Raw genomic sequence first — 25,329 nt, 5'->3', positions numbered from 1 at the left:
GTCATGCACGACCAGGAGCTGTTGCTAAGTAGTATAAATAGTGGTTAGCCAGACTCACCCCCCGTCGGATACCCTCCTCTGGCAATGTTGCAGTACAATCCAGTGCCTCAAGCCATGCCAGAGAAATTAGGTTGTTGCCCTGTCTAATGTCTGGCACCATGAATGTGGGATCAGGAACGGGAAGTTCTGGAGTACATACAAAATATGCGGTAATATCATCATTATATATAAGGCCACACAGCCCAAAACATTTAATTTTTTAATGGCAGCGTCTGCCATCGCTGCTGGTCTGCCTTAGTTCGGGACATCAACTGCACCAAGTTTAGGGGACAAGTTAATTCTGGGAGGAGGGTCACCCATATACCTAAGTACTCAACCGATGAATAGCTTCTACTTCCTGCCAATTGTAGCTATCATGTGGAGGTGTCAGGGGTACCAGTACTGATTTGGCGGGGTTCATTTTAAGCCCCAATGCCTCTTCCTAACAGCGGAGGATATGAAATCTCCGCAGGCCAGATTCACTGTGCTCTGCCATGTATAGTAAGACGTCATCAGCAGACAGAGCCACACGGTCTTCATATGCATTTCCCCAGCCCAAGCCATGATTTACCAGGGTCTTCTAGGTAAATTAAATATGCCAGTTGGGTATAAGCCAATGTTACAGTATTTTAAAGTGAGAGCACAAGCACTTTAGTACTGTTTAGCTGTGGTAAAGTGCACAGAGTTCTAAGGCCAGCAAAAATGAAGTCAGAAAAATAGGAGGAGGAAGGCAAAAGGTTTGGGAGTGACCCTGCAGAAAGGGGCATTTCCAGCAGATCACAAATAGTTTTTTCTACCTCAAACTCTAACATTACCTGTGAAATATGCAACTTGCATGGCAAGATAAATATTTGGCTACAGTGGCTTAGCAGGATCACAATTAAACTATATTCACTGAATTTCATGCCATCTCTGAATATAAACTGTTGAATAGGGTAACAAGCAAAAATCCTATACCAGTGAATCAACAGAGGGCTCTCACAAAGAGATGGACCTGGAAACTTATCCCCATATGGCTGCAAGAAATAGTGCACACTGATAAATAAGCATGAAACAGTCCATAGCAAAGATCGTCTTTCCCACTTCTTGAAAAGTAAACCAAGCCCCTCAAAGTTTCCAGGCAGGAAACCTTTTTGTGGACCATACATAAAATCAAAATTATCAATAACCACATGGCTGTCAAAAAGGCACATGAAAAACCTACTATGTTGAAGTTTAAAACAGGTGATACCAAAGTTTATGTCAGAAATGGCCTTGAAATAACTTTATAGTGTATTGTCATTAATTGTAACATTCCAAAGCTGAAGGTTCAAAGATGGTTCAGATCCAGTGAATAATACTGAGCCTGGGCAGGCTGCAGACAGAACGTATGAATTTTTTGTCCAGGAGATTACTCCAGTAGTCAAAACTAGATGAGGTTAGATTTGAGGAAACACTAATTTGGCCACAAATAGTTTAGAAAAACAGTGTAAATACAGCTCTAGTATGACCCCAAAAGACTCCTCCATTAATTACATAGTTGATTTTCATTTATTGAAGAAGTGATCTTAGTACGACCCTCACCATTCCGTCAGCACAAAGCAAATACACTGATTCTATTTTAGAAACCCTTGCTAGAAGAATGCCTGCTACAGTGGCCTAAATAATGCATGTTAGACCGGACACCCTTGGGTGGTAGTCCCACAAATGATTTGCCTTCACAGCTCTTATTTTGCCGAATTTGTTTTTGCTGGCTTTAAGTCTCTATGCACTTTACCACTGCTAACCAGTGCTAAGGTGCTTGCGCTCCCTCCCTAAACATAGTAAAATTTGCTTACACCTAATTGCCACATTTAATTCACTTGTAGGTCCCTAGCAATGGTACTCCATGTACTCTGGGCCTTTAAATGAAATGCTGGTATTGGCCGTACAGCGTTCACTGTACCATCCACTAAAGAAGCACTTTAAAACATGTCTCAGCCATGCCATTGCAACCTGCAGGGTAATTTTAAAAAACGTTTTGACCTGGCAAAATAAAGCTTTTGCCAGGGCAAAACTTTCCTTTTTATTGCAAATCACTGATATAGATAAAGGCAGGATGCATGGTATTTAAAAAGTAGGACATGTGGGTTGAAGTTTTACATGTCCTGGCAGTGATAAACTTAGTTATTTTTTCACTGTAGTAAGTCCTACCTCACATAAACAAACATTGGGTTGCCTTATTACATTTAATATGTGCTATCCTTAGATTGGGATCATGTAGAAAAATGCTTTTTGGTCTCTTCTGAATTGTAATTTTGAATTGTCTAATGGTCAAGTCTGATTTTACGTTATAATTATAAAAATGCCTCTTTTAGAAAGTTGGAATTGTTGTGCTCAAATCCACTGTGCCTTTCTGCCAGTAGCCTAGGCCAAATGACCCTTTTGTTGTAGATTGTGTATTGATGCCAGACAAGGAGACGCAGGAAGCTTAGGTGTGGAGGGTATGCACCATTCTGCCTGGATGTGAGGTGCATGGCTTTACCCAGTCCCACTTGAGCTTCAAAGCCTTTCTATACAGTAAAGACAAAGGAGACTGGCACAAAGCCTGCCTTCATCCCAGAGCCACTTGATTGACTACAAAGGCTAGCTTGCTTACCTTCTGTGTGAGCTACAGTGAAACAAAACACTTGCAGAGGCCTCACTCCAGCTGCCCTGCACCAAATGGACCTGCCTTGGTGTGCCTCAGCATTGTTGCTCACCTTCACTGAAGAGAATACTTGTGGCCACAGGTCCAGAAACTTTGGCTACAGTGAGAGCTACCATGAAAGAGAAGGTGAAAATGCTGAAGTTTCAGCTCTTTATGACTTAGAATTGTCCCGCACACGCCAAGACTCTGCCACCCGCGCACATCTCCAGTGAGACCTGTCTTAGTGCCAACAATGATCACCAGTGAAGAGAGCTGCACTTCGCCTTAAAGCAATTACAGTCCATGGTGATCACCAACCAAAGCTTCAGCAACTGCTTTTGAGACGTCCAACCAGCTCTTCACACTGCAACGACGACCACCTGCGATGCCTGACCTACTCTTCACGCTACGGCAACATCCATCTACGATGCTCAACCAGCTCCTTGCAGCCCCCTCCAATGCAAAGGGACTTCAGAAGGTAACTTCAGGGGGACTAACCTTCTTCCTGTATTTGGACTCGCGCACCATCATGGTCGGCCTGAACTTGACACTTTTCCCCAGTATGTTGCGACCAGGATAGCACAAGGGGGGAGTTGTGCTTTTTGATGCTATTTTCCCTAAAAAGCCAACTAGTCATATCTTTGGTTCTATTGATTGGATTTAATTTCCTTTGCTATCATATTCTTTATTAAAATTCACTCAATTTTGGGGGATTTTCTTGTGTTGTGTTTTTACTTTAATATTGGTTTTGTGCTGCATAAATACTTTGCACATTGCCTTAAACTTGAGCCACCCATCCCAGCTAACAACTCAGTTTCTCAAAATGTGTAAAGCCAATTCTGCCCCATCAATCATAAGAAATGGCATTCTTCAGGATAATATTAAGGATATACCATCTTACCTCTCAGGACCATGGAAACAGCATTTGTGCAGGAGAGGCACGTCATTGGAAACACTTCTACGATGACCTGATTAGACCAATAAATAGAGGTGCATAAGGCAAGATATCAATAGGTATCTGGTAAAAGTGAGTTCTCTACTAAAATATATTTCAGAAACACACACTGATGAGTGAAAGTATTGCACCAAATAGGCTTTACAATCAGTAAGGAACAATCTGATCTACATCCCAGTTAGGAAAAGGATTTCTAGGATCTGTACTATAAAAATGAATACATTTGTAGAAGACAGTTCCACTTCATTAGATGTCACAATTTTAGAGGGAGAAAGCTGGGTAAGATGGCCTAGTGGTAGAATAATGACAATCTCCTAAAAGAAAGTGATATCTTACAACCACAACCTAAGTTTCCCATTACAACAGATACATCCCTGACCAGATGGGCTGCCTGTCTTCAAGGATTAGCAGTCCTTTGCAGATGAATGGTTAGATGTTCTTCTCTCCACATAAATATATACATAGCAGGATAGACAATTAAACAGAAATGTACTTTATTTTGGAGCAGAGGGCAGGCTTCCATGCAGCTAACAAATAGGGCACATGCCGTACAGCAATGGGGGACAGCACAATCAATTATACTCAAGAAACAATGAGTATCTGGGGCAAAAAACTGGATAAACTACTTGATGCAGGGAAATCTAGATACCCATGAATGAGTGTATTAAATAGTGTATTCAAAAATCAAATCATCCACATGTGGATCTCTTTGACACAACAATGTTAAAAAAAAAATGTGCAGCAAGGTATCACAGAAAATGTTAAAACTGTACCAGCTAAATGTGTTTGCTACCTCATCTTTACATTTGATAAATCAAGTGATCTGGATGCTGTGCAGTTTTTCAATTGTAATTTTTGTTGCTGCTGGAACATGGGCAGGTTACTCTCAACAGGTAGAGGTACTGGGGCCATCCCAGCATGGTAACAGTGAACCTGGAAAAGACTGCATATGAACTTCAGGCCCTTGAATGAGTGAGTCTAGATCCTCGGGCAATAAACCCTGGATACCTAAATCCATTCATATCATACATGTGAGTATTAAGAGAGACAAGCTTAAAAAGAAACATACTTGTAATTTGGAGTCTGTTTAATTATATGTTACCCACTTATTGTATGCTGCAGGACATTCTACTATACATTCTGCAAAAAAGAGAGAAGTGCACCCTGTGGCTTTGGGCATGTACAAGAGGACTCAACAGATTTAGTTCTCTTTAAGATGGCAGTGATCATAGCACTTCTAGGAGGTTTAAGGAAAATGCTTAAAACCAGTAGAGCACCATTCTCAGTGTGGTTCTCCAACATGTGGTGACCAGGTGGACAAGCCCTTCCCTTGAGCCATTTATTGGATCCAACACCAGTAAACGTATTTGGAATGTGATATGCCTAAATATTATCTCTTTTCAGGGACTCTGTAAACTGCAGGTCTTTAACATAAAGGACCCATTTCTATAATGCAACCCTGTTTGCTCACACTCTCAATACATACCCAACGCTGTATCAATTGTTCATGTTAATCAGTCAAATAAATGCCCTTAGTTGTTCAATCATCTGCAGTGTAATACAGACTGATTGTTTCATGCATTTCATTTCAGCTGAATGTAAATGTGTTGCCTAGACAAGGAAAACAGGCACCTTTAAATAAGTGATTGCTTCAGGCTTGGCCAGCTCAAACTCCATCCCTGCAGATGCAGAACCTCTAACCAGGGACCATAATTTATAATAAAAATGCTACTTATAGAGAATTGAAAAATCCAAAAATGCCAATGTAAAGTTGTTGTGCATTAATGCATACAGGAACAGTGAAAACATCACAAAAAACTCCACACCAGGTTAGAAAAATAGATTATGATTTTATAAATAAAACAAGTCCAAAGTAGATCCTTAGATATGCAATTATAAAGATTTAGGTGAAAATAACCCATAGAAGTGCAAAGCACCAACTGTGGTTAACTGTTTGCTCTGAACCAGAACTATGTCACAAGTTCAAGCCGACCGTGATGGAATGCAGACCAGCTACATGGACCCACTTGGGCCCGCCGAACACATTACCTTAAATCCTAGTGCGTGGTCTGCACGGTGCTGCTTTGCAAGACTCTCATCATCTGGCGTCTGTTCTGAGAAGCTGTGCGGCAAGGCTTTGCGGAGCTTGGCATCACTTTGTGTCAATCCACTCGCCATGGATTCATCTCTCGCCATGACCCGCCAAGTCAACTCTGTTGCGTCGTCCTGTTTCCACAAACGCCGACTTCTCCAGAAAATCTACAAATGGATCCCAAATGACTGCCGCAAGACCGTAACCCATGCCCTGGTCACCAGCAGGCTTGACTATGGCAATGTCCTGTACGCCAGCACCACCCAAAAGAATCTAAAGAAACTACAGCACATCCAGAATACCTCCGCCAGGCTCATCCTGAACATCCCCCACCGCAAGCACATCACCAAATACCTGAGAGACCTCCATTGGCTCCCCATTGAGAAAAGGATCAACTTCAAACTACTTGTACACGCATACATTGCTCTCCACGACTTAGTACCTGCCTAGCTCAACCACCGCATCATCTTCTACTCCCCTGCCAGACCTCTCCACTCCTCTCAACAAGCACTAGCCACCGTTCTCCACATACGGAAGACCTCGGCTGGAGGAAGATCATTTGCGTACCTCATGGCAAAGAGCTGGAGCGCCTTGCCTCTTCACCTCAGGCAGTCACCATATTTACCTCAATTCAGGAAGGACCTTAAGATCTAGCTCTTCTACCGAAGCACAGAGGACCAAACCCCCCCCAATGCCTTGAGACCCTTATGGATGAGTAGTGTGCTTCAAAAATTCTGATTGATTGATTGATTGATTGAATCCTGGGGAACTGTGCGGCAAGGCTTTGCAAGGCTTGGCTTCGCTGTGCATCATTTCTGATGGGTTGCCACTTGAGGCTTTGTGGGCCTTCGTGTCGCCCAGTGTTGATTCTCGTGAAGTGGCTAGCTGCGATGCGAGGTTTGTGGGGATTCGCGTTGGTGTGCTGCGGTTCCGATGGAAACCACAGAAGGGAGAGCATCTTGAGGCCACTTACAAGGGTCCAGGACAGGGTGGCACCCCGTGGTAGGGTAGATTCATGAATGGCAGAGTCCAGGTGCTGTAACAGGTGGGTTGCAGGCAGTCTTTGATGTCCCTGAGACTGCCTAAGAACAGGGGACAAGCCAGCAATCCTTTGGAGATTTCTTTGGTTCAAGGATGTAGAGAGGAAGTCCAGTCCTTCTCAATGCAGAACATAGGCAGCAGGCCAACACAGCAAAGCAAGTTGCAAAGTGGCAGTCCCTCCTACAGCAACAGCAGCAGTAGGCCACACAGCAATGCAGTTGCAGAGTGGCAGTCCCTCCTGGCAGCACAGCAGTCCTTCTTCCTGGCAGGGTGTCCTTGGTTCCAGTAGAGATCTGAGCTGCTGGGTTTGGGGTCCAGTACTTATACACAAAAATGCCTTTGATGTGGGGAGACTTCAAAGGAGTCCTCTGAATTGCAGAAGAGTCCCTTTCATCCTAGCCCTGTCTGCCAGGCTTTCTGAGGAGAGTAATCAATCCTTTGTGAAGTGTGTCAATCCCTCCCCTCTGCCCAGGAAGACCCATCAGTATACAGATGATTGCGGATGCAGCTGAGTGTCCTTTGTTTGTAGCTGTCTAGAGAGAATTCACAAAATGTAGCTGTCACACAGCCCAGATGCGTATTCAGATACAGGCAGAGGCACAGAATGGTAAAGTGAGAAAATTGCAACTTTCTAAAAGTGACATTTTCAGGCTTACATTTTAAAATCTGACTGCAGCATAAATTGTGATTTTAAATTGTGAGTCCAGAGATGCCAAACTCCAAATCTTTATCTCTTCCCAATTGGAAATTACACTTAACATTTTTTAAGGTAATCCCAGTGCTATCCTATGGGATGGAGAGTCCTTGCAATAGTGAAAAACGAATTTGAGAGTGTTTCACTATCTGGACATGTTCACCTTAAAAGTACATGTCCAACTCTTTAAATGCACTGCACCCTGCCCTGGTGGCTAACTAGGGCCTACCTTATGGGTGACTTACAGGTAATAAAAAGAGAGGTTTAGGCCTGGCAAGTGGGTACACTTGCCAGTTCGAAATGGCAGTTCAAAACTGCACACAGGCTCTGCAGTGGCAGGCCTGAGAGATGTTTGAAAAGGCTACTGTAGTGGGTGGCACACTCAGTGCTGCCAGCCCACTAGTAGCATTTAATTTACTGGCCCTGGGCACATATAGTTCACTTTACTAGGGACTTACAGTTAAATTAATTGTGCCAATTGTGCAGAAGACAATGTAACCATGTTTTAGAGTACAGAACACCTGTACTTTAGCATTGGTCAGCAGTGGTAAAGAAAGTGCCCTGAATCCTAAGAGTCAGTAAAAAGAAAAGTCAGAAACCAGAAGGTCAGAGGGCAAAAATGTTAGGGGAACCACACCAAGGATTCTAGGTCTAACAAAGATTTTCTATCTCAGTCAGGTATAGCTAGATGGAGTTTACAGTTGTTAGAAATTGGGTTTCTGGTTGTCAGTGTGCACCCTGTTCAAGTAGGAACCTCAGTTCTAGTCAGGGCACGTCATGTAGTTCTAGTCAGGGTAAGTCAGATACATACAAAAAGATAACCTGTGCTCACCCTCAGGTAGCTTGGCACAGAGCAGTCAGGCATATCCAATGAGGCAACGTGTAAAGTATTTTTGCAACGCACTCAGTAACACAATGAAAACACCACAAAAAACAGACTACAAACCGGTTTACAAAAATAGATTATTATAAATAAGACCAAAATGCCAAAAATCCAATAAATACAAGTCAAAATATACATTTTAGAATAGAGTGCTTAGTAACAAATAGTGCTTTAGCGATTACTTCAGGTCACGCTGGACCAAGGCAAAGTCAAAGTTGGGGCTGACCTTGATGCAGTACAAGCTGGTTATAGGACCCACGCATGCCCCGGTGAACAAAGTACCTTTCCTGTTTGCAACACGAAGATGCGTAGTGAGGTGTGTCGATCAGGCACTTCCAGGGTTGTTGATGTGTCGATCTGTCCCACGCAGTGAAGTCAGTGCGTCAGTTCTGAAGACAAGCGCTGGAGCTGAGATGCATTGGTGCCGAAGTTGGACACACCAGGTTTCTCCACGTACTTGAGTAAGGACTGATGTGTGTGAAAATGGGTAACATAAGAAAGCCTACGTTGACATGTCAATGACTAGTTGTGCTCTTTGGTAAGACACTGTTCCAAAAAAGCCAGGTGCTCTGGCAGGATTTATGATGGAGGTCTCAGCCCATGAGCACTCACAAGTGCGTATGTGTGAAGAATGCAGGGTTGTCCACCTTTGAAGGTAATTGAGACAGTTAGCGACATGCTTCCTAGCAGGTGTTCCAAGAAGCACACTGTAGTAACCATGAGCAAAGCATCCAGGAATAGATGGAAGGCACAGGTTAGGGTAGGCTACACTGCTGAAACTGGCAGTTGTTCTCAAGGAAGTCACATAGACCTTATTGTACTGTCAGCCAGGCATGTATAGTAGTACCCTGAATTGCCAAGTTAAGGTGTTAATGTATGGATAGTAAGGGGAGAAGGTACCCGACTTGAGTCTTGGCCCGTAGGAAGAGGTCAGATTCACCATATAGGAGAGTCTGGATACAGGTAAGAAGGAACAAGTCAAGAGTAGTAGTGGGTGAACTATGTTAGACGATTAGGAGGTCAACAAGAGACAGAATCTAAAACTCAAGGAATGGCATACCAAACAAGGAGTAGCCTACCAAACAAGCTCTATGTGGCATATTCAGTTCTCATAACATAATCTCTATAAAATACAAAAAGAACAAATTGAGAAATTCCAAAGACTGACTCCAAAAACTGAAATATTTTATACAGCTTGTTTTATGTTGGGAAATTCTGGAAAGTCAACAAGACCATTTGATTAAGGGAGCTGAGGAATATTAAAAATAAATAACTTTACTAGAAAAGACAAGATTTTAAAGTAGAGAGGTGATCTTAAAGTTATTATTATTTAATATTAGCATTACATGCTGCAATCACTAATATTTTCTTGTAGGGCTGAACTTTACCCAATAATTTGATAGGGCATGTGGTTTCAGAATGACTCATAGGGGACATATTTTAGTTTGATGTAGGGAGCAACCTTCCACAAATCTCCTTTTGGTGCACCGTTGTAAAGGCTTCTACTTCAGAGATGTGAATTGGTATCTAGAGACACAAATACTGACTTAGTTAATAACCCACCAACTTTGACCCTCCAAAGGGTTGGTTTAAGAGTATTTTTTTTCTATGATGTGGTTTATGTGTGATTTACTCCGTGTGGTGAAGAATGTGGTTTCACTGTCAGTGAGTAAAAATGGTGAGTTGGAATTTGGGAAGGCAGGGGGCAGCAAGCTTGGTTAAGTATTGATATCAGAGAACCTGCTTGGTGAGTGATCTATTGATGAAAAATAACCATATTACAATTAATGGATTGTGAAACTACAGCCTTGCACCATTATTGATCTCCAAAAGCTTGCATTTGATGAGTTACAGGTCAAGGTCTCAAAGGCGAGGTGCTTAGAAACTGGAGCATCTCACAGTGGCTCAGAGTTAACATTAGACAGTAGCACTGTATGAGTCAGGTCATGAATGTATAGCCTGCCTTACAGTAGAAGAGGTTGGTAGGAAAAGAGTGTGTTAAAATCAGTTGTAGGTGGAAATAGATATTTAGAGAACAAAAATAAATACAGAAAACAGTCTTTCTGTCAAGACTGGGTATGGGAAATAAAAAAGCTAAGCCTTACACTCCACATCTAACATCCAAGTCAGTGCGTCTAACTAAAATGCTTTCGTGTTTGCTTTGTATCCGTGATTTCTAATGATGCATGCCTAGCCACTACAAAGTGATTGGCAGTGAACAAAACAAATATAAGTGCTGTAGCAGAAAGGACTAAATCATAGCAAAGTTTAAACTAGGATTCCACCTCTTTGGGGGCTACCGCTTACAAAAAATCCTGATAGATTGAATTCAGAGGCAATATTTTACATCCTGCATTTTTTACACCCTTCCAACCTCTCCATCTGGTAACAATTTTGAGAAGCGCAGGACTCAGTGAAAAATGAGGCCCCACTGGTGCTGACATGCTGCACTGTTATTTCACTTGGAATGGTGCTCTGAATTAATTGAGCATTTCAGAGCATATACAGCATCATTATATGAGGCTGACAAATAGTGAGCATCATGTACGGTACCCTTTGAGAGCCATAATGGTCCAGTGTACAGTGTTTAATGATCAAGACGCCAGCCTGTGCCTGTTGAAATATATGTGAACAGCTTTTTGTTTGCTGAACGCGGGAAAAGAGAGCTTCTATGTCGAAACATCAGAATTCTAAATTGCAGAAATGTGGATATTGTCTACATTATCTAAATTATCTGATATTTGGCTGTTCTGGAAGAAAATTATTGCCAATGTTAACCACGCAATCACTTTTTCATAACAGTACTAACTTGCTCCAGTCCTTTACTCTGCTCTCTTTAATCAGTATACCAAATATTATATCAAGTGATCCTATAAAGGGATTGTAGTGTGAAGTTGCACACAAACACACACACCCTTAATGGGACCTATTCAGAAAGGTAAATGTGCACATCCTGATTTACTACACGTAAATGTACTCTTACATTTTTTACTAACTACTTTTGAGTATTAACCAATTAAGAATGTAAAGTTACTAAAATTGTAGACTTACATGTCCCGCCCCTAAAATATGGTGTGGAGTCTGTAGATGATGTCAGCTACGACCATAAAGTTGGTAATAGTAGTGACTTTATGTGAGGAAACCCCCTCTCTAAGCCCCTACTTACCTGACATATCCTTGGGGATTGCCCCCTTCGCTCTTTGCCAGTCTGCCATAGGAAATAGCTAAGGAAAAGCAGGGACACTCCTTGTGACGTTGGGGAGGAAACTCATGTCAGAACAACAACAATAATGAAGGACTTCAGTTTACGGGGGAGGCAACCCGAACAGAACAGCAGGAACGGGACTCCCATTGGCTAGAGGGAGAATATACACGGGGTCACCAGAACCAAGTGGTGTCCGAAGTGAGATCAGAGGAAATAGAGGCCATGGTGACCAAGATGGAATAAGGACACCGAAAACTAGAAAAAAGCATGGAGCGGTTCCTAACTGTGACAGCCGAAGACAGAGAGACTCTGCAAAAAGCCATAATGGGACAAGTTGAAAAATTGGATAAAGTCACCCAATCCCAGGAAACAGCCATAGGGAAATTGGCAGACATTGTAGGCCAGCAGCGAGGATATACTGCCTTGCCTTTAGTTGTAATGCAGAAATACGCGAAAGGAGAAGACCTGGATTATATCTTTAATAATTTTGAGCGCCTGGCCTGCTTACCGGTGGGGCCAGTGCTTAGGACCTCTGCTCACCAGGGAACTACAAATGGCTTGTCCACGAGGAGTCACCTCATATGCAGACATCAGGAAGAGCATATGGGAGTTACTAGGGGTGGACAGTGAAACCTATCAGGGTCGGGTTCAACAGATTACAGAGGAACCAGAAGAAACACATAAGGCCCGATGCCAGTGATTCCCAACCTGTGGTCCGGGACCCCCAGGGGCCTTTGTGCAGCAGTTTTTAAAGCACTGAAAAGTTCCTTGTACATCCAGCATCTTTCAGACAAAAACAAAAGCATCAAGATAACTTGGGTTAATGTATCTGCTGGAGAGAGATGGGAGTTGTGGCTAGTGGCAGTTTCGACTCATCTAAGGTAGCACAGATGGTTAATATTCCTGCTGCAAAGAACATGTATCATGCAAAGAACAGTATTTTATGTGCAAAGCAAAGTGGGTCACTGCTTTTGTCACAGAGATTCTTTTGTTACTGTGCAGTTCATAAATTACAACCCCAATCTAGCACAGTGATCTATGAGCTCCCACAGAGCCGCATGCAAACTGCATAGCAGAAATTAGAAAGTTATGTTTTTTCCTCCAGTCTTTCATTTTCCTTATGCTGCTAAAAAAAGGTTTGCTTGCTTAGAAATACATTCTTTATATTAAAGTCAATGTTAAACACTGTTATTTTCTGAAACCCAAGTTTGTGCTTCTGCAGACGAAGCATTGGTAGATAATGCCCACCAGTGTGGATGACAAGTGCTCCAACACCCTACACTGGTATGAGAGGTGCTATAAAACAAATGAATTACATGTGACAGAGAGGCTATGGATATCATAGGCCTTTTAATTCCTACCAAAAATGGGTATCGTTATATAGTGGCGGTTGTTGATTAGTCCACCAGATACCCAAAGGCCATACCCTTTCGTCAGCCCACCACTAACCTCATAGCAAAAGCTATGATGGAAATCTTTTCTAGAGTCCGTTTTCCCTGGGAAATTTTAACGGACCAGGGCATCCACTTTACTTCTCAACTTATTAGACAAATTTGTGAACAATTAGGAATCAAACAAATCGAATGCTATGTACCACCCCCAAACCAATGGCCTGGTAGAATGTTACATGCCACTATTAAATCCACCCTAAAACAACTGCTGGACCTGGAGGTAAGAAAATGGGACCACATGTTACCCCTGGCCCTCTTTGCTATCAGGTGTAACGAACAAAGTAGTACAGACTTTTCTACTTTTGAGTTAGTCTTTGGGCGAAAACCATGTATCTTACTGGATATGGCCTGAGAATCCTGGGAACAAGAAAGGGATGGCTCCAAGCCACTGTCAGAATATGTCACAGGGCTAAAGGCCCATACTTAAATCAGATACAGGAAATAACAAGGCAAAACGTCAAAAGCACACTGCAGTCACAGAAGGCCCAATATGATAAACGATCATGTGACAGTTTGATATCGGAGATCTAGTTTTATTACTGTTACCCTTCTCTTGTAATAGATTTGCTGTGCCAGTGGCAGAGGCCTTTTAAAGTATTAGAGAGAGTGTCCACAGTGACATATAAATTGGAAAAAAGCAAATAAAGGAAAGAAACTCAAATTCATCATGTCAACTTGTTAAAAAAAAAAAAAATGGAGGGGCCACTCTCTGTGCTATGTCTCTCCTGAAGGAGAGAGTGATCTGTTGGCTAACTATATTGTGTCTGACTTGAGAGGCACCCAACTCGCAGAACTCTGTGTTTTCCACCACTCTGGGGAGAAGTCCACTTAAAACTCTATAGGGTACCAGAGGCTAGAATTCAGGCCATAAAGAAAGATGTACAATCAATGTTGGAAATTGAGATTATTGAGCCTTTAGTGAGGGAATGGAACTTTCCTATTGTGTTGATTCCCAAACTGGATGGTTCGGTATACTTCTGTATCGACTTCAGAGAGGTGAATAAGATCTCTAAATTTGACTGCTATCCCTTGCTGTGGGTAGACAGAATGATTGAGAAGCTAGGCAATGCCCAATACATTAGTACCTTAGACCTCTGTAAAGGATGTTGGCAGGTCCCACTTAATCCGGTTGGCAAAGAACCCCAGAGGGCCTAATTCAATTTAATGTCTTTCCTTTCAGGCTCCACGGGGCACCCACCACCTTTCATTGTATGATGAATGCCATATTAACACCCTATCAGGTGTAATCAGCTGATTATATTGGCAATATCATTATTTTTAGCCCTACATGAGGAGATCATCTTCAGCAGTTAGGAAAGGTATTTGAGACCCTGGGGTCAGTCAGGTTGAAAGTAAATCCAAGGAAAAGTCAACTAGCCACAACAAGTATCAATTATTAAGGTATCTCATAAGTGAGAGATTGATATGGCCCCAAACTGAGAAAGTATTGGCAATTGGGCAGATCCCATTTCCCAAATGAAGAAGAGATCTCGAAGCCTTTCTCAGGTTGGTCAGTTACTATAGATGGTTCATTCCTCATTTTCCCCATATCGCTATGCCCCTAGCAGAAAAAGAGGGTAAAGCAACGAGATAGATTTAATACATCCTTCTCGTAACACCTTAGAAGCTTTTCAGGGGTTAAAGCTCAGGGTTGAGCCAGTTCTTTGTAGTTCTGATTCTAAAAGACCATTTATCTTGCAGACAGGTGCTTCTGAGGTGAGTCTAGGGACAGTTCTCTCCCAAAAAGATGATGAAGGGGTTGAGAAACCTCTCCTGTTTATATGCCGAAAAATTATTCCCACGAGAAAAGAAGTATTCTCCAATAGAAAAAGAAGTCCTAGTCATCAATGGGCCATAGAGGCCCTGCGGTATTATCTAGAGGGCTGAAAATTCACCTTGTATACCGCTCATGCTCCTTTGGCATGGATGTCCCGCAACAAGAGTAGTAACACATGTATCCTCTGGTGGTTTCTACCATTACAAATTTTTAGATTTATCACTCTACAACGGAAAGGAAAGATCACGGTAACACTGATTTCCTCTCCAGATACCCAGTTAGTTAATTTCTTCCAAGGAAGAAACTAGGGTTGGAGGTGTGTGAAGAAACCCCCCTCCCTAGCCCCCTCCTTACCTGAAAATATCTTTGGGGATCACTTGCTGTCACACTTCACCTGTCCACCATAGGAAAAACCTAGGGAAAAGAAGGACCAATCATCATAATGTTGGGGAGGAGACTTCAGAACAACAACAATACAAAGAACTTCTGTTTTCAGGGGGGCACGACCCGGAACAGAACAGCAGGAAGGGAACTTCCATTAGCTGGGGGGGGAGAATATACTCGGGGTCACCAGTAGGAAAGGGAAGCACGAGAAGCAGGGAACACACTCTCGGAGGAACCCAACTTGAGCCTTCCCGACTGAGACATACTCCACCTTGACGCCGATGAGGACGGTGGCAGCTCATCTGCATGCTACGGCCGTGACTGGGAGACAGAAGAAGATGCTGACAACGGAGAAGAGGAAGAAGAGAAGTGGACCCAGGAGTGGTGGATGCCAACATGCCCGTCAAAGTGCCAGAGACCGCCACAACTCAGGAAAGTTGTGACTGACGCGGTGAGTAGGGAGGGCTTCGTCTACATATAAATAATCCAGAAAGATAGCTCGGGGAAATAGTGGTGAGAAGAGCACACCAGGAGACTAATACCATGCTACTGGGGCCTTTTATTTTTCTTGTTGATTGCTTATGGTCATTGGCCTGTTTCTTGGTGATTTTTTTTGTCTGTTTTCCTTTCTTTTCCTCTCCTTTTTCGGCTTCCCTAGATCCATACTGTCCCCCCTGAAATTTTCTTGTGGTTTGGGACACAGACTGCAGACTCTTGTCCCACCCACAATACCCACTGCCACAGGTGATAAGGTGATGGAATTGGAGTTTTGGCAAGACCCTATACTTACAGCGTTGTGCCTCCTTATCTTGAGGATACTGGTGGTGGTTGTCACCGGGAACCTATGCAGAGAAAGAAGAGACATTTACCATCCTATGTACTGCCATATCACCAGGAAATGGCGCAAGAATATTAACACAGTCCAAGAGGAGCAGAGTGACAGTGCTGCAATACTTCCTTGTTTTTCTTTGTTGAAAAGCCAAAATTCACAACTCAATTAAGCCTTCTATGCTGTATTTCCACCCTTCCTTCCAACTCTTCACAACAGTAATGTCAGAAACCTGTGCTATGGGAGAGGAGACTGTCGAATGGAAAAGTGTACCAAAAAGTTTGAAAGTTTTTCAACTGTTAAAAAAATACATAAACTATTTTTAATGTGAGACTATATGTAAATATTTTTCAACATATTAAATTAAAAGAAAATTATCTCTCCTATATTTAAATTAACAAAACATATACCACCTAACATAAAAAATGTTTTATTATGTTTTCAAATTATTTTCATTTCTGTATAGAATTAATTAAAAGTTAATTAGGACAATGTAAAAGTATACAAAATAATGTTACATATTTTTTTTAATTAAAACAACGTACTAAATATATATTAATATAAAAATATGTTTTACTTTTAGATGAATTTATATAATGTTTACAAAATTATTTTTATCTTTAAATAGTATAAATATTTTAATTTGTTAAGCACTATTTCTTATGGGGTTTTATATTAGGTCCATTTATGTGGGCGGATGTTGCAGTATCAGTGGTTTGCCATGTGTGGTGCTGAACTTACTGCAGTCCTGAGCTGGAGAACATTTAAGAATGTTTTGGGTCCTTTTTGGCTCTCATAACTATAGAAGGGCAATTTATGAATAGCAGTGAACTTACACTTTTATGTATGGGTGCATGACCCCCACAAACCACTCCCTAAGCCCTCCTTACTTCTCTCTTAACCCTTTAGTAGTAAGTAGTCCTCATTTTCCAGCATCTTTCCTCTGTCCTTCCCACAATTACTACTAAATTATACTTGCATGTGCAGAGATCTCCACAGTCTGGGTGGATATTCCCACACATAAAAAAACATGAGAGGCAAAAGCATAGACCTCTGCATGTTGGTATGTTAGTAGATGTACTACAAAATGAGGTTTTGTAAATAGTCCCATTGTATCAATAGCCCACTTTTAGCATCCAAGATATACTTACAGTGGGCTTTAGATCTAACCTCTAGCTAGTGATTCAGTGTTTTTTGTCTATCTCAGTCCCCTACTCCTGATTCAATAGCTTGCCTTCCTATTCTTCAGTTTATCTCACACAAAGAACATTTTGATCTCACTGTATGTTTAATGAATGAGTTGCATCCTTCCACTGCTAATTTCAGGAGCTTGCCCAACATTGCATGAGGACTAATGTCTGTCCCTTGCACTCTTTGGTTTTCCTGCTCCCATACTTTTCCACAACTGCTATCTTTTTTTTTAAACGTGCTCTCTCTCAACTCCTGTGTATTCCCTATACTTTCCCACCACCGATACTGCTTCTGTCTGCCATATTTGAATGGTTTTTAAACCATTCAAAGATGGCTGCTATGCACGTAACCATGTTTACATTTACAGCAGCACACCTTAGAATGCTTTTTCTTATGATTTTTCTTTTGCTTTGGGAAAAAACATTTCATGATGGCTGCCATGAATGTGGACGGATGGCTAGTATTTTTGGAATAGTTTTTCATAAAACAGAAGTGAAAGCACTGTAAGATGGTTGCTGTATGTGTGCAGCCATGCTTGCGTGGAAGCATGCATGCCTATCATCGAATGCTTTTTTCATATGCTTGATTAAAAAGCTTTTTAAGATGGCTGCTAAGGATTCACTCCTGGGCAACAATTCAAAAGAACAATTGTATCATAAATCCCCTCAAATTTGCAAAATCAATGGGCATGCACCCTGTCGTCACAGTTAGGTATTTGTTTTGCCAATACTTTTAAACGGTGTCCTACATTATTGCTAGTTATACAATTAATAATTAAAAATAAGAATGTATGTTGCAGTAAAAATTAGAGGTCCGTGCCTAATGATTGATGGGTAAAATGCAGAAACTATAACCAATCCTAATCTTTGATACAATGACAGTTGGTAACTGCTAAGAAGAAATTGCTAATCATTTTGCAATGTCACTAATGTGGTGCTAGCAATTTCCTAAACGATCAGCCAGCAGAGAATGGTTCTTACTTCATACTGGAAGATTTTGGTAAAGTAAACATGGTGCATTTTGTATGATTAATCAATGCATCTTCCCTATCACTATACAGTAAGACTGTTATACAAAGTATATTTCAGGAGTGGATTAGAGTAATCTTCACAAAACTTCAGCATCTCATAAAATGGAGTATAGTGGCCATCATCTAATGTGTTGGGCAGGTGTTTAGCCATGACCTTTCAGGGCTCTTCTGTTATTCACTTAGAACAATGAAAATGTCCTCACCAGCCCAACTAAAGATTTTCTCATCAAATTTTCACAGATGTGTTCGATTTTGTGGTAGAGTAAATGTTAGGTGGGAGCGCAGTTAAAAGCTGACACGCCTGAATTTCAAAGCAGTGTTTACATACCAAACTATAATATGCTAGCGGACAATGGACGGGTTCTCATTGGTCAGAAAAGGACACTGCCTAAGGTATAGTGCCTCCTTTTATGGTAAGATACCCGTGGCTGTTGGGTGCTCATGGTTTTGAGACAGAGGACTTTGAAGACAAACCGTTTGCTTATGACTTCCAAATGCATTCCTTTGTGTTGTCAGTGATGGTAATTGATATATAGATGTTCTTCTCAGCTTTGTACAAAATTGCAAGCGCTAACTCAATACTCTAAGAAACCCAGACATAGGCCATAGAATTTGACAAGAGGCAATTTATTCTTGTAGCAAAGCTATTCATGTTTTTCACAAACAGATCATTCCAAATAATGACTTGCCCTCCTTGTTGTAAATATAACTCAATCATCAATAAGTACATCTTTAGAAGCTGACTTCAAGTTACATAAATTCTTCTTCTTTTGGTAGCCAGCATGTTTCATAGGCAAGAACACGTTTTCAAGCCTTTAAGAATTGCATTTGATCACCAGCACATGCTTCCATGTTGACCTCTGAATCAGAAGGAAGGAAGGTCCATACTCTTGTGTAAATATGTAAAATACCCCTAATAGATAAACGTAATCTTTGTAGGAAATTCGTTGTTGTTGGTATATGTTATTAATTTAGTATCAGATCCATAATAATGTATCTCACTGGAAAAACTGTGTTATCATATGCCATCTAGCTTGTGAAGATAAACTACTTTTCTCACTGAATTGCCCCTAATGTCTGTGTGCTTCCTGCAAATTTACTTTAAAACTGCAGCCCCTGCCATTAGAAGTAGCATTTTGACAGTGCCAGGATGGGGATTCTGCTGTCTCTTAGAGTCCCCAATCCCTGCATTCGAGGCAGTCATAGGGATTCACAAAGGAAATGCCTGCCACATTAACATTAAAGAGACAGGATTCTGCAAAATTTTACATATGTCATTTTTGTGCTGTGACAAATCTATCCTTGCGTCGCATTATAGCTAATGCACAAATTTTGCATCTGTGATGTAAAGCAAGATTAGGTCCTATGACTCTAATTGTATGACTGATTGCTTTAACAATCAGGGTCCTTTCTGTGTGAGGTATCACTTTTAGTAGTGTTGATTAGTTGTACTTCATGGCTCAAAACTTACATAGCAAAGTTTCATTTTATTTGGTCCCAGTCATGCTTATTTCCTATACAGCTACCTTTTAGTGCTTTTCTGCTAAGCCAATCTTGCTACTAGCAGTATTAATTAGATCCCCAGCTGTCAAACGTATTCCCCTGATAGAAAGTTTTTTTTCCTGTGTCTATTGTTTGGACTTCATTTTTTAGTTTCATTATTCTGTTAATCGTACCTGGCTGTACCACCGACAAGGCATTACTAAGCGCTTGAGATATTTTCGCATGTTTTGGACCTATTTTGGATGCACATGCTGACATCCTTAATTTTCCTGTTGCTCACTGCCACTTCGTGCCCACGAGGACAGGAATGCTCTGACCTTCTTCCACCATTAACTCATTATCAAAGCACCAAAATACCAGAGTGGTACAATTTCCTGTAATACATCAATTAAGGGCCTTTATGCAAATGTCAATAAAACAAATTGTAATTCAGAAAATAAGTTTAGCGGAACCACTGTCCGTTTTATACCCTGTAATACTTTTAACAGTAAGGTTATAATGGTACAATATTTCTCAGAATGCCATCACACTAGCTACCTTCATCAGAAGAGATGGTGGTCTATATTTGGCCCAAGACCTATAGTTTCTTGTTACTCAACAAACACAGTTACATGCCCAAATCTTAGCAATACCCTTTACAATGTGGCTTAATTTGAAAGTTTCGAAGGAACTTTCTTGCAAATTAAACTTTTGGCCATATCTTGGCAACTTTCAGAGTTCTTGTTTCAGCAAAATAAGTGAAAACGTCCCTAAACGTGTTTCAGAAATATAACTGAGCAGTAAATATCTGCCTTTTTTTCTCCTGCAATTGTACAAGAAAAAACATGTGTAGTTGCTACTGTTCACACTTCAAGTGGCTATTGGGACAAAATTGTATCCCATATGCACCTTTTGGGTTTCTTAAAACGGTGATTTATGTTTAATACGTATTCTGAGTGTAGGAGTACAGATATTTTTTATACGGCTTACAATTGTGTGGTTTCTTTTTAGGATGAAGAGGAAGAGATAAAGCAAGAAATCAACATGCTTAAGAAGTATTCTCACCATCGAAATATTGCCACATATTATGGTGCTTTCATCAAAAAGAACCCTCCAGGAATGGATGATCAACTCTGGGTAGGCATTTGCTTCCATTATTTTTGTCAAGGTTGTTGAATTGCCACCTACAATGGTTATAATTGCAAGTATTTCATGTCATAGTGTCTATAATGAAAAAGGTTAGATTATACTCACAGAGATTCCTGACAGGATAAGGCATACATTTGCAGACAAGCTTGTTTTACTTCATAAGAACAAAACCAGACCAGAGCACAGAGAGTTTGGGTGGGACCCTATTTTCAAGAGGTGAAACCTTGTGACTCCACACAGTACACATTGTGAGGTTCTATATGTTGAACTATCGACATTGTGTAACTTGGTATGAGATCAAAGTTGGCTAATGCCTAGCAATAAGTGAGATAACACTAAAATGCTGTATTAGATGGATTTATTCAGGAGGAAATGAAGGGTATCTGATGAGTGAAGAGAAATGACAAATAACATGTGAGCATACAAATATACATGATAAACACTGTTCACAATTGTGTTTCCCAAGTTACTTTACTAGTGGCTAAGTTTAACAAGGATTTGAGTTTTAGACCAGTGGTTCTTAACGTCCTGCATTTTTAGAACCCCCACCTATTCATTACTTGAACGCCGGCCCCCCACTCAATCATTATTGGAATCCAGGTATCCCCACTGTGGCAAGATGGGGACACCGGTCCAAGCATCTTTGATGACTTTGAACCACAATAAATCTACAGAAAAAAAAAAAATAAGCATTCATGAATGAATTACACACAGTGACATATTTTATTTTATTCACAGCCAAATATAAAATATCAGGTTTCGTAAGAAGGTCTCTCATTGTCCATACTATATTCTGTTTTATGCACTCCCGCTTCTCTCATTAATCAATCAGAGGCTACAAATCAAAGTTTTAACCGAAACTTACAAAACTCTTCACATTTACAAAACTTTTTAAACATTTCGTCTTTACATTTTGCTTCATTATTTATATGCACTTTATGAATATGTTAATTGTATTTTAGTTTCTAATCTGCAGCTGACCCCTCCCCCCTGCACCGAGTTAGGCTTTGCGGACCACCAGGGGTCCCCAGACCACAGGTTAAGAAACACTGTTTATGTAACTGATAATTAGCGTCCAGCGGTTGTCTATCACTATGGTATCTAAAAAGGAGAAAGTGGGATTTCAGAGTGATTTTGAACAGTAAAAGGCAAAAGATTGTTCTCAGACTGTCAGTGTTGCTTCCATTGGAGCACTGTCAGAAGTTCAAGGACTGAATGTTGAAGTAATTAATGGGAGCTTTGGGTTGAGAATAGTTTGCAGTTAAGGAAGCACATGTTAATTTCAGAGTTGTTGCTGGAGGGTTGTAGTAGATGTTCTTTGAAAACATTTGAAGAGTACAGCCAGGAATATGTCAGGGCACTTGTTTGGCAAATCTTCCTTTTAGACTTGTCAGTCGAATGTGGTTCATTTCTGTTTGATAAGGGTGCATGGAATGATGACCCTGAACAGGGGAGCGTATGCATAGGCCTATTAGAGGACTAGTCAATTTTGTACATGACTAGAGCGTTGATTAGATTCTTAGCAGTATGGACCAGGAGGAGGCCTTTCATAATATCTTTATTCAGCACTTGTTACCTGTCTGTTTCTATATAAATAATGGAATTAAAAAAGATTCCAATAGTAAGCATATTGGGCATGTTAGGAATTTTAGTGAGGAAGTTTCCACAGTTTTGCTTCCAGCTGCGATGGATCAAGAGAATGTGACCCAAAATGGTAAACTGGTTTTAGGTGAGGAATGCTGGTTTCGCTCTTGGTAGTTCACAACATTAGTTAAAAGAAAAGGAATTTAATAACAAAATGTAACAGTAATGAAGAGAATTGGCTATGGGAGTCAAATGTTATGGAGAAAACAAAAACAGCCCTGCAGAAAAGCATAGGTAAAAGATGGTGTTTCCTAAGAGTTAATACAATAACTTGGGAAAAACGTCAGTGTACTCTGTTCAGTTGACCTTGACTATAGCTGGCTGATATCTACATCCATAGTGTAGGGTAGACAGGCACTCTGGAGTCTTGAACTACTAATCAAAATGAATCAGGCTCCCTGGACTGGAAACAAGCATCCTGGGACCAGTTTCTGGGTATCACCCTTCATCAGCCAGGCTAGCCTGAAACCAGTGGCAGTGATCAAGGGACCCACGTTTTGGCATACCCTTCTGACTTAGGGCAACTTTAGCAACACAAAAGGATGATGGGTGGAGTTTTGAAACTTTTCAAATACTCACCCCAGTCACAGATCTGGGTTTAATCCATCATTCTTTTGCTCACCATATCACCCCAGTTTGGACCCAGCCATATGCAAATCATTCTTGACCCTGTTCCCCATGGGACCAGTCCAGCCTGAACTGCCAGGCCAGGTCCACCTTGGACCGGAAACAAGCATCCTGTGACCAGTTTCAAGGTATCACCCTTCATCAGCTAGGCTAGCTTGAATCTAGTGGCACAGTGAGCAAGGGACCTACGTCTGGGCATACCTTTCCCACTAAGAGCAAATTTAGCAGCACAAAAGGATGATGGACTGAGTGTTGAAACTTTTCAAACACTCACCCCCTGTAACGGATCTCTGTTTGATCCATCATTCTTTTGCTCATCATGCCACCCCAGTTTGCATATGGCTGGGCCTGAACTGGGGTGATGTGGTAAGCAAAATAATGATGGCTTAAACCCAGATCCGTGAGTGTTTGAAAAGTTTCAACCCTCCATCCATCATTTTATTTTGTGATGTTGCCTTGTGCGCCCTAAGTTTTAATCTCCCCAGGGTTGCGGTGGTGGTCAGACTTCAGCCAATGTGGCTGCTCAACCACCACATTATGACTGTGGCAGTAGCACCACGATCGGATCGACAGTTTTCCTCCATAGGAGGGACTGGTGGTGCTGGAGGTCCTAATCTGCCAGGGCTGCACTGCAAGCAGCGCTGCCCTGGGGATTATGACCCCCTTCTCCACCAGAGGTTGCATGATGGTAACACCGCCATGTACATGACATGCAGTGGGCCTCTGCACTGCCCATGCTCTTGGCATGGGTAGTGTAGGGCACCCCGTGGCCAGCCCCGTTGCGATGTTCAGACAGTGAACATTGCAATGGGGCCCAGTGCACCCTACTCACTAGTGCATTGCCACCAGCTCAATTATGAACCTGCGTCAATGTTGTAGGCCATTTCCTGCTGGGCCAGCAGGCAGAAATACCGTTTCCGCCCACTGACCCAGCGGGAAACTCTTAATGGGGCCTGCGTGAGGTGGCCCCACTGGCTGCAACCTGACCATCAGACTTCGGCAGATGACCTTTTCCGTCCTCTGAAGTCACAATTGACCCCTGAGTCCTAATGTTGGTCTTGCATACCTTTTTGGCCATTGAAGACTGAAACGTCACCATTCTCTCCTCATTGACACAACACTGAAAATTAATTCAATTTTTGGACCAGTAATTCGGACTGTGAGTAGTACAAGTATAAGGAGGTGGTGGGTACCTCCCTAGAATCCTTGAATTTAACCTCAAACACCAAGTGTGTGGAGTCACTGTAGGGGGCGCAGAGTCAGTGTAGGGGGTACACAGTGTTGATAGAATTATTGTTGCACCACTGCTCGTACATTGAGCTTTAATTTCTGTACAGTGTTTTGATCGCAATATGTTGATCCAATCAGTACATGCATTTTGTGAATTTGTTGCATTAGCATCAATATGATTTATTTCTTTTTCACATTTGGTGATGTTTGATTATCAATTCAATGTGATTGAATTAGTAGAATCATGTTCAAATGGCTACTCCAGGAACATTTTTTTATTATTTACTTCTCTGCTAATGTCAGCATTCTGTTCTAGCACAATGCCACCATCGATGCTAAAATAATACTAATACAAGTGGTGGTCGAAGAGCCAGGTCTTGCTGTTTCCTGAAATCCTTTAGGGAAGGGGACGTATGGAGGTGGGGAGGGAGGTTGTTCCAGGCCTTGGCAGCGAGTTGGGAGAAAGAGCGTCTCTGGGGCATTCATGGCGGGTGCGGGGAATGTGAACCAGGGTGAGGGTGGATGAGCAAAAATCTCTGGTCCGCCGGTGGAAAGTGAGGTGGTTGTTGATGTAGCAGGGTCCGGAAATGTGGAGAGCCTTGTACGCGTGGGTGAGGAGCTTGTCATTTATATTCAGCAATTACTTTGCTTTGTTAGCACTTTCCAATCAAAAGTCAGAGATTAAATATTGCATTATATTGTATGTAGCATAAAAATGTCTTGCAGCAGAGGTCACTAAAACTATACAATATAACTTCAGCTGCAGTGGTTTACAAACAAGCCAGACTAATGTATTCATCATGCCTGCTTTCTATGTTTGTGTAAGTGTAAAGAGAGACAGTTGACAATTAGGAACTAAAATATGTTTAGTTCTTTATACGTATCTGAAGTGGCTGAGTCTGTTTAGTAGTCCATATCCACTGATGTGCAGAGCCACAGAAAGAGGAAATCTATCAAAAGAATGGTATTCTTGCAAGGT

General features: G+C 41.5%; 1 protein-coding gene across 7 annotated transcripts in view; it reads left to right on the top strand.

The window, feature by feature from the left end:
- The window catches only part of TNIK (TRAF2 and NCK interacting kinase), a 623,603-nt gene that overhangs the window by 274,235 nt on the left and 324,039 nt on the right, over positions 1 to 25,329 (top strand). For all 7 annotated transcript variants that reach the window (XM_069213031.1, XM_069213035.1, XM_069213034.1 and 4 more), the window contains exon 4: positions 20,712 to 20,837. In XM_069213031.1, the coding sequence (XP_069069132.1) occupies positions 20,712 to 20,837 (126 nt within the window). The remainder of the gene's footprint in view (positions 1 to 20,711; positions 20,838 to 25,329) is intronic.

The sequence above is a fragment of the Pleurodeles waltl genome, chromosome 11 (genome assembly GCF_031143425.1).
Source record: "Pleurodeles waltl isolate 20211129_DDA chromosome 11, aPleWal1.hap1.20221129, whole genome shotgun sequence".
Taxonomy (NCBI): domain Eukaryota; kingdom Metazoa; phylum Chordata; class Amphibia; order Caudata; family Salamandridae; genus Pleurodeles; species Pleurodeles waltl.
Note: the sequence above shows the minus strand (reverse complement) of the source record. Positions and strands in the feature narration are given on the sequence as shown.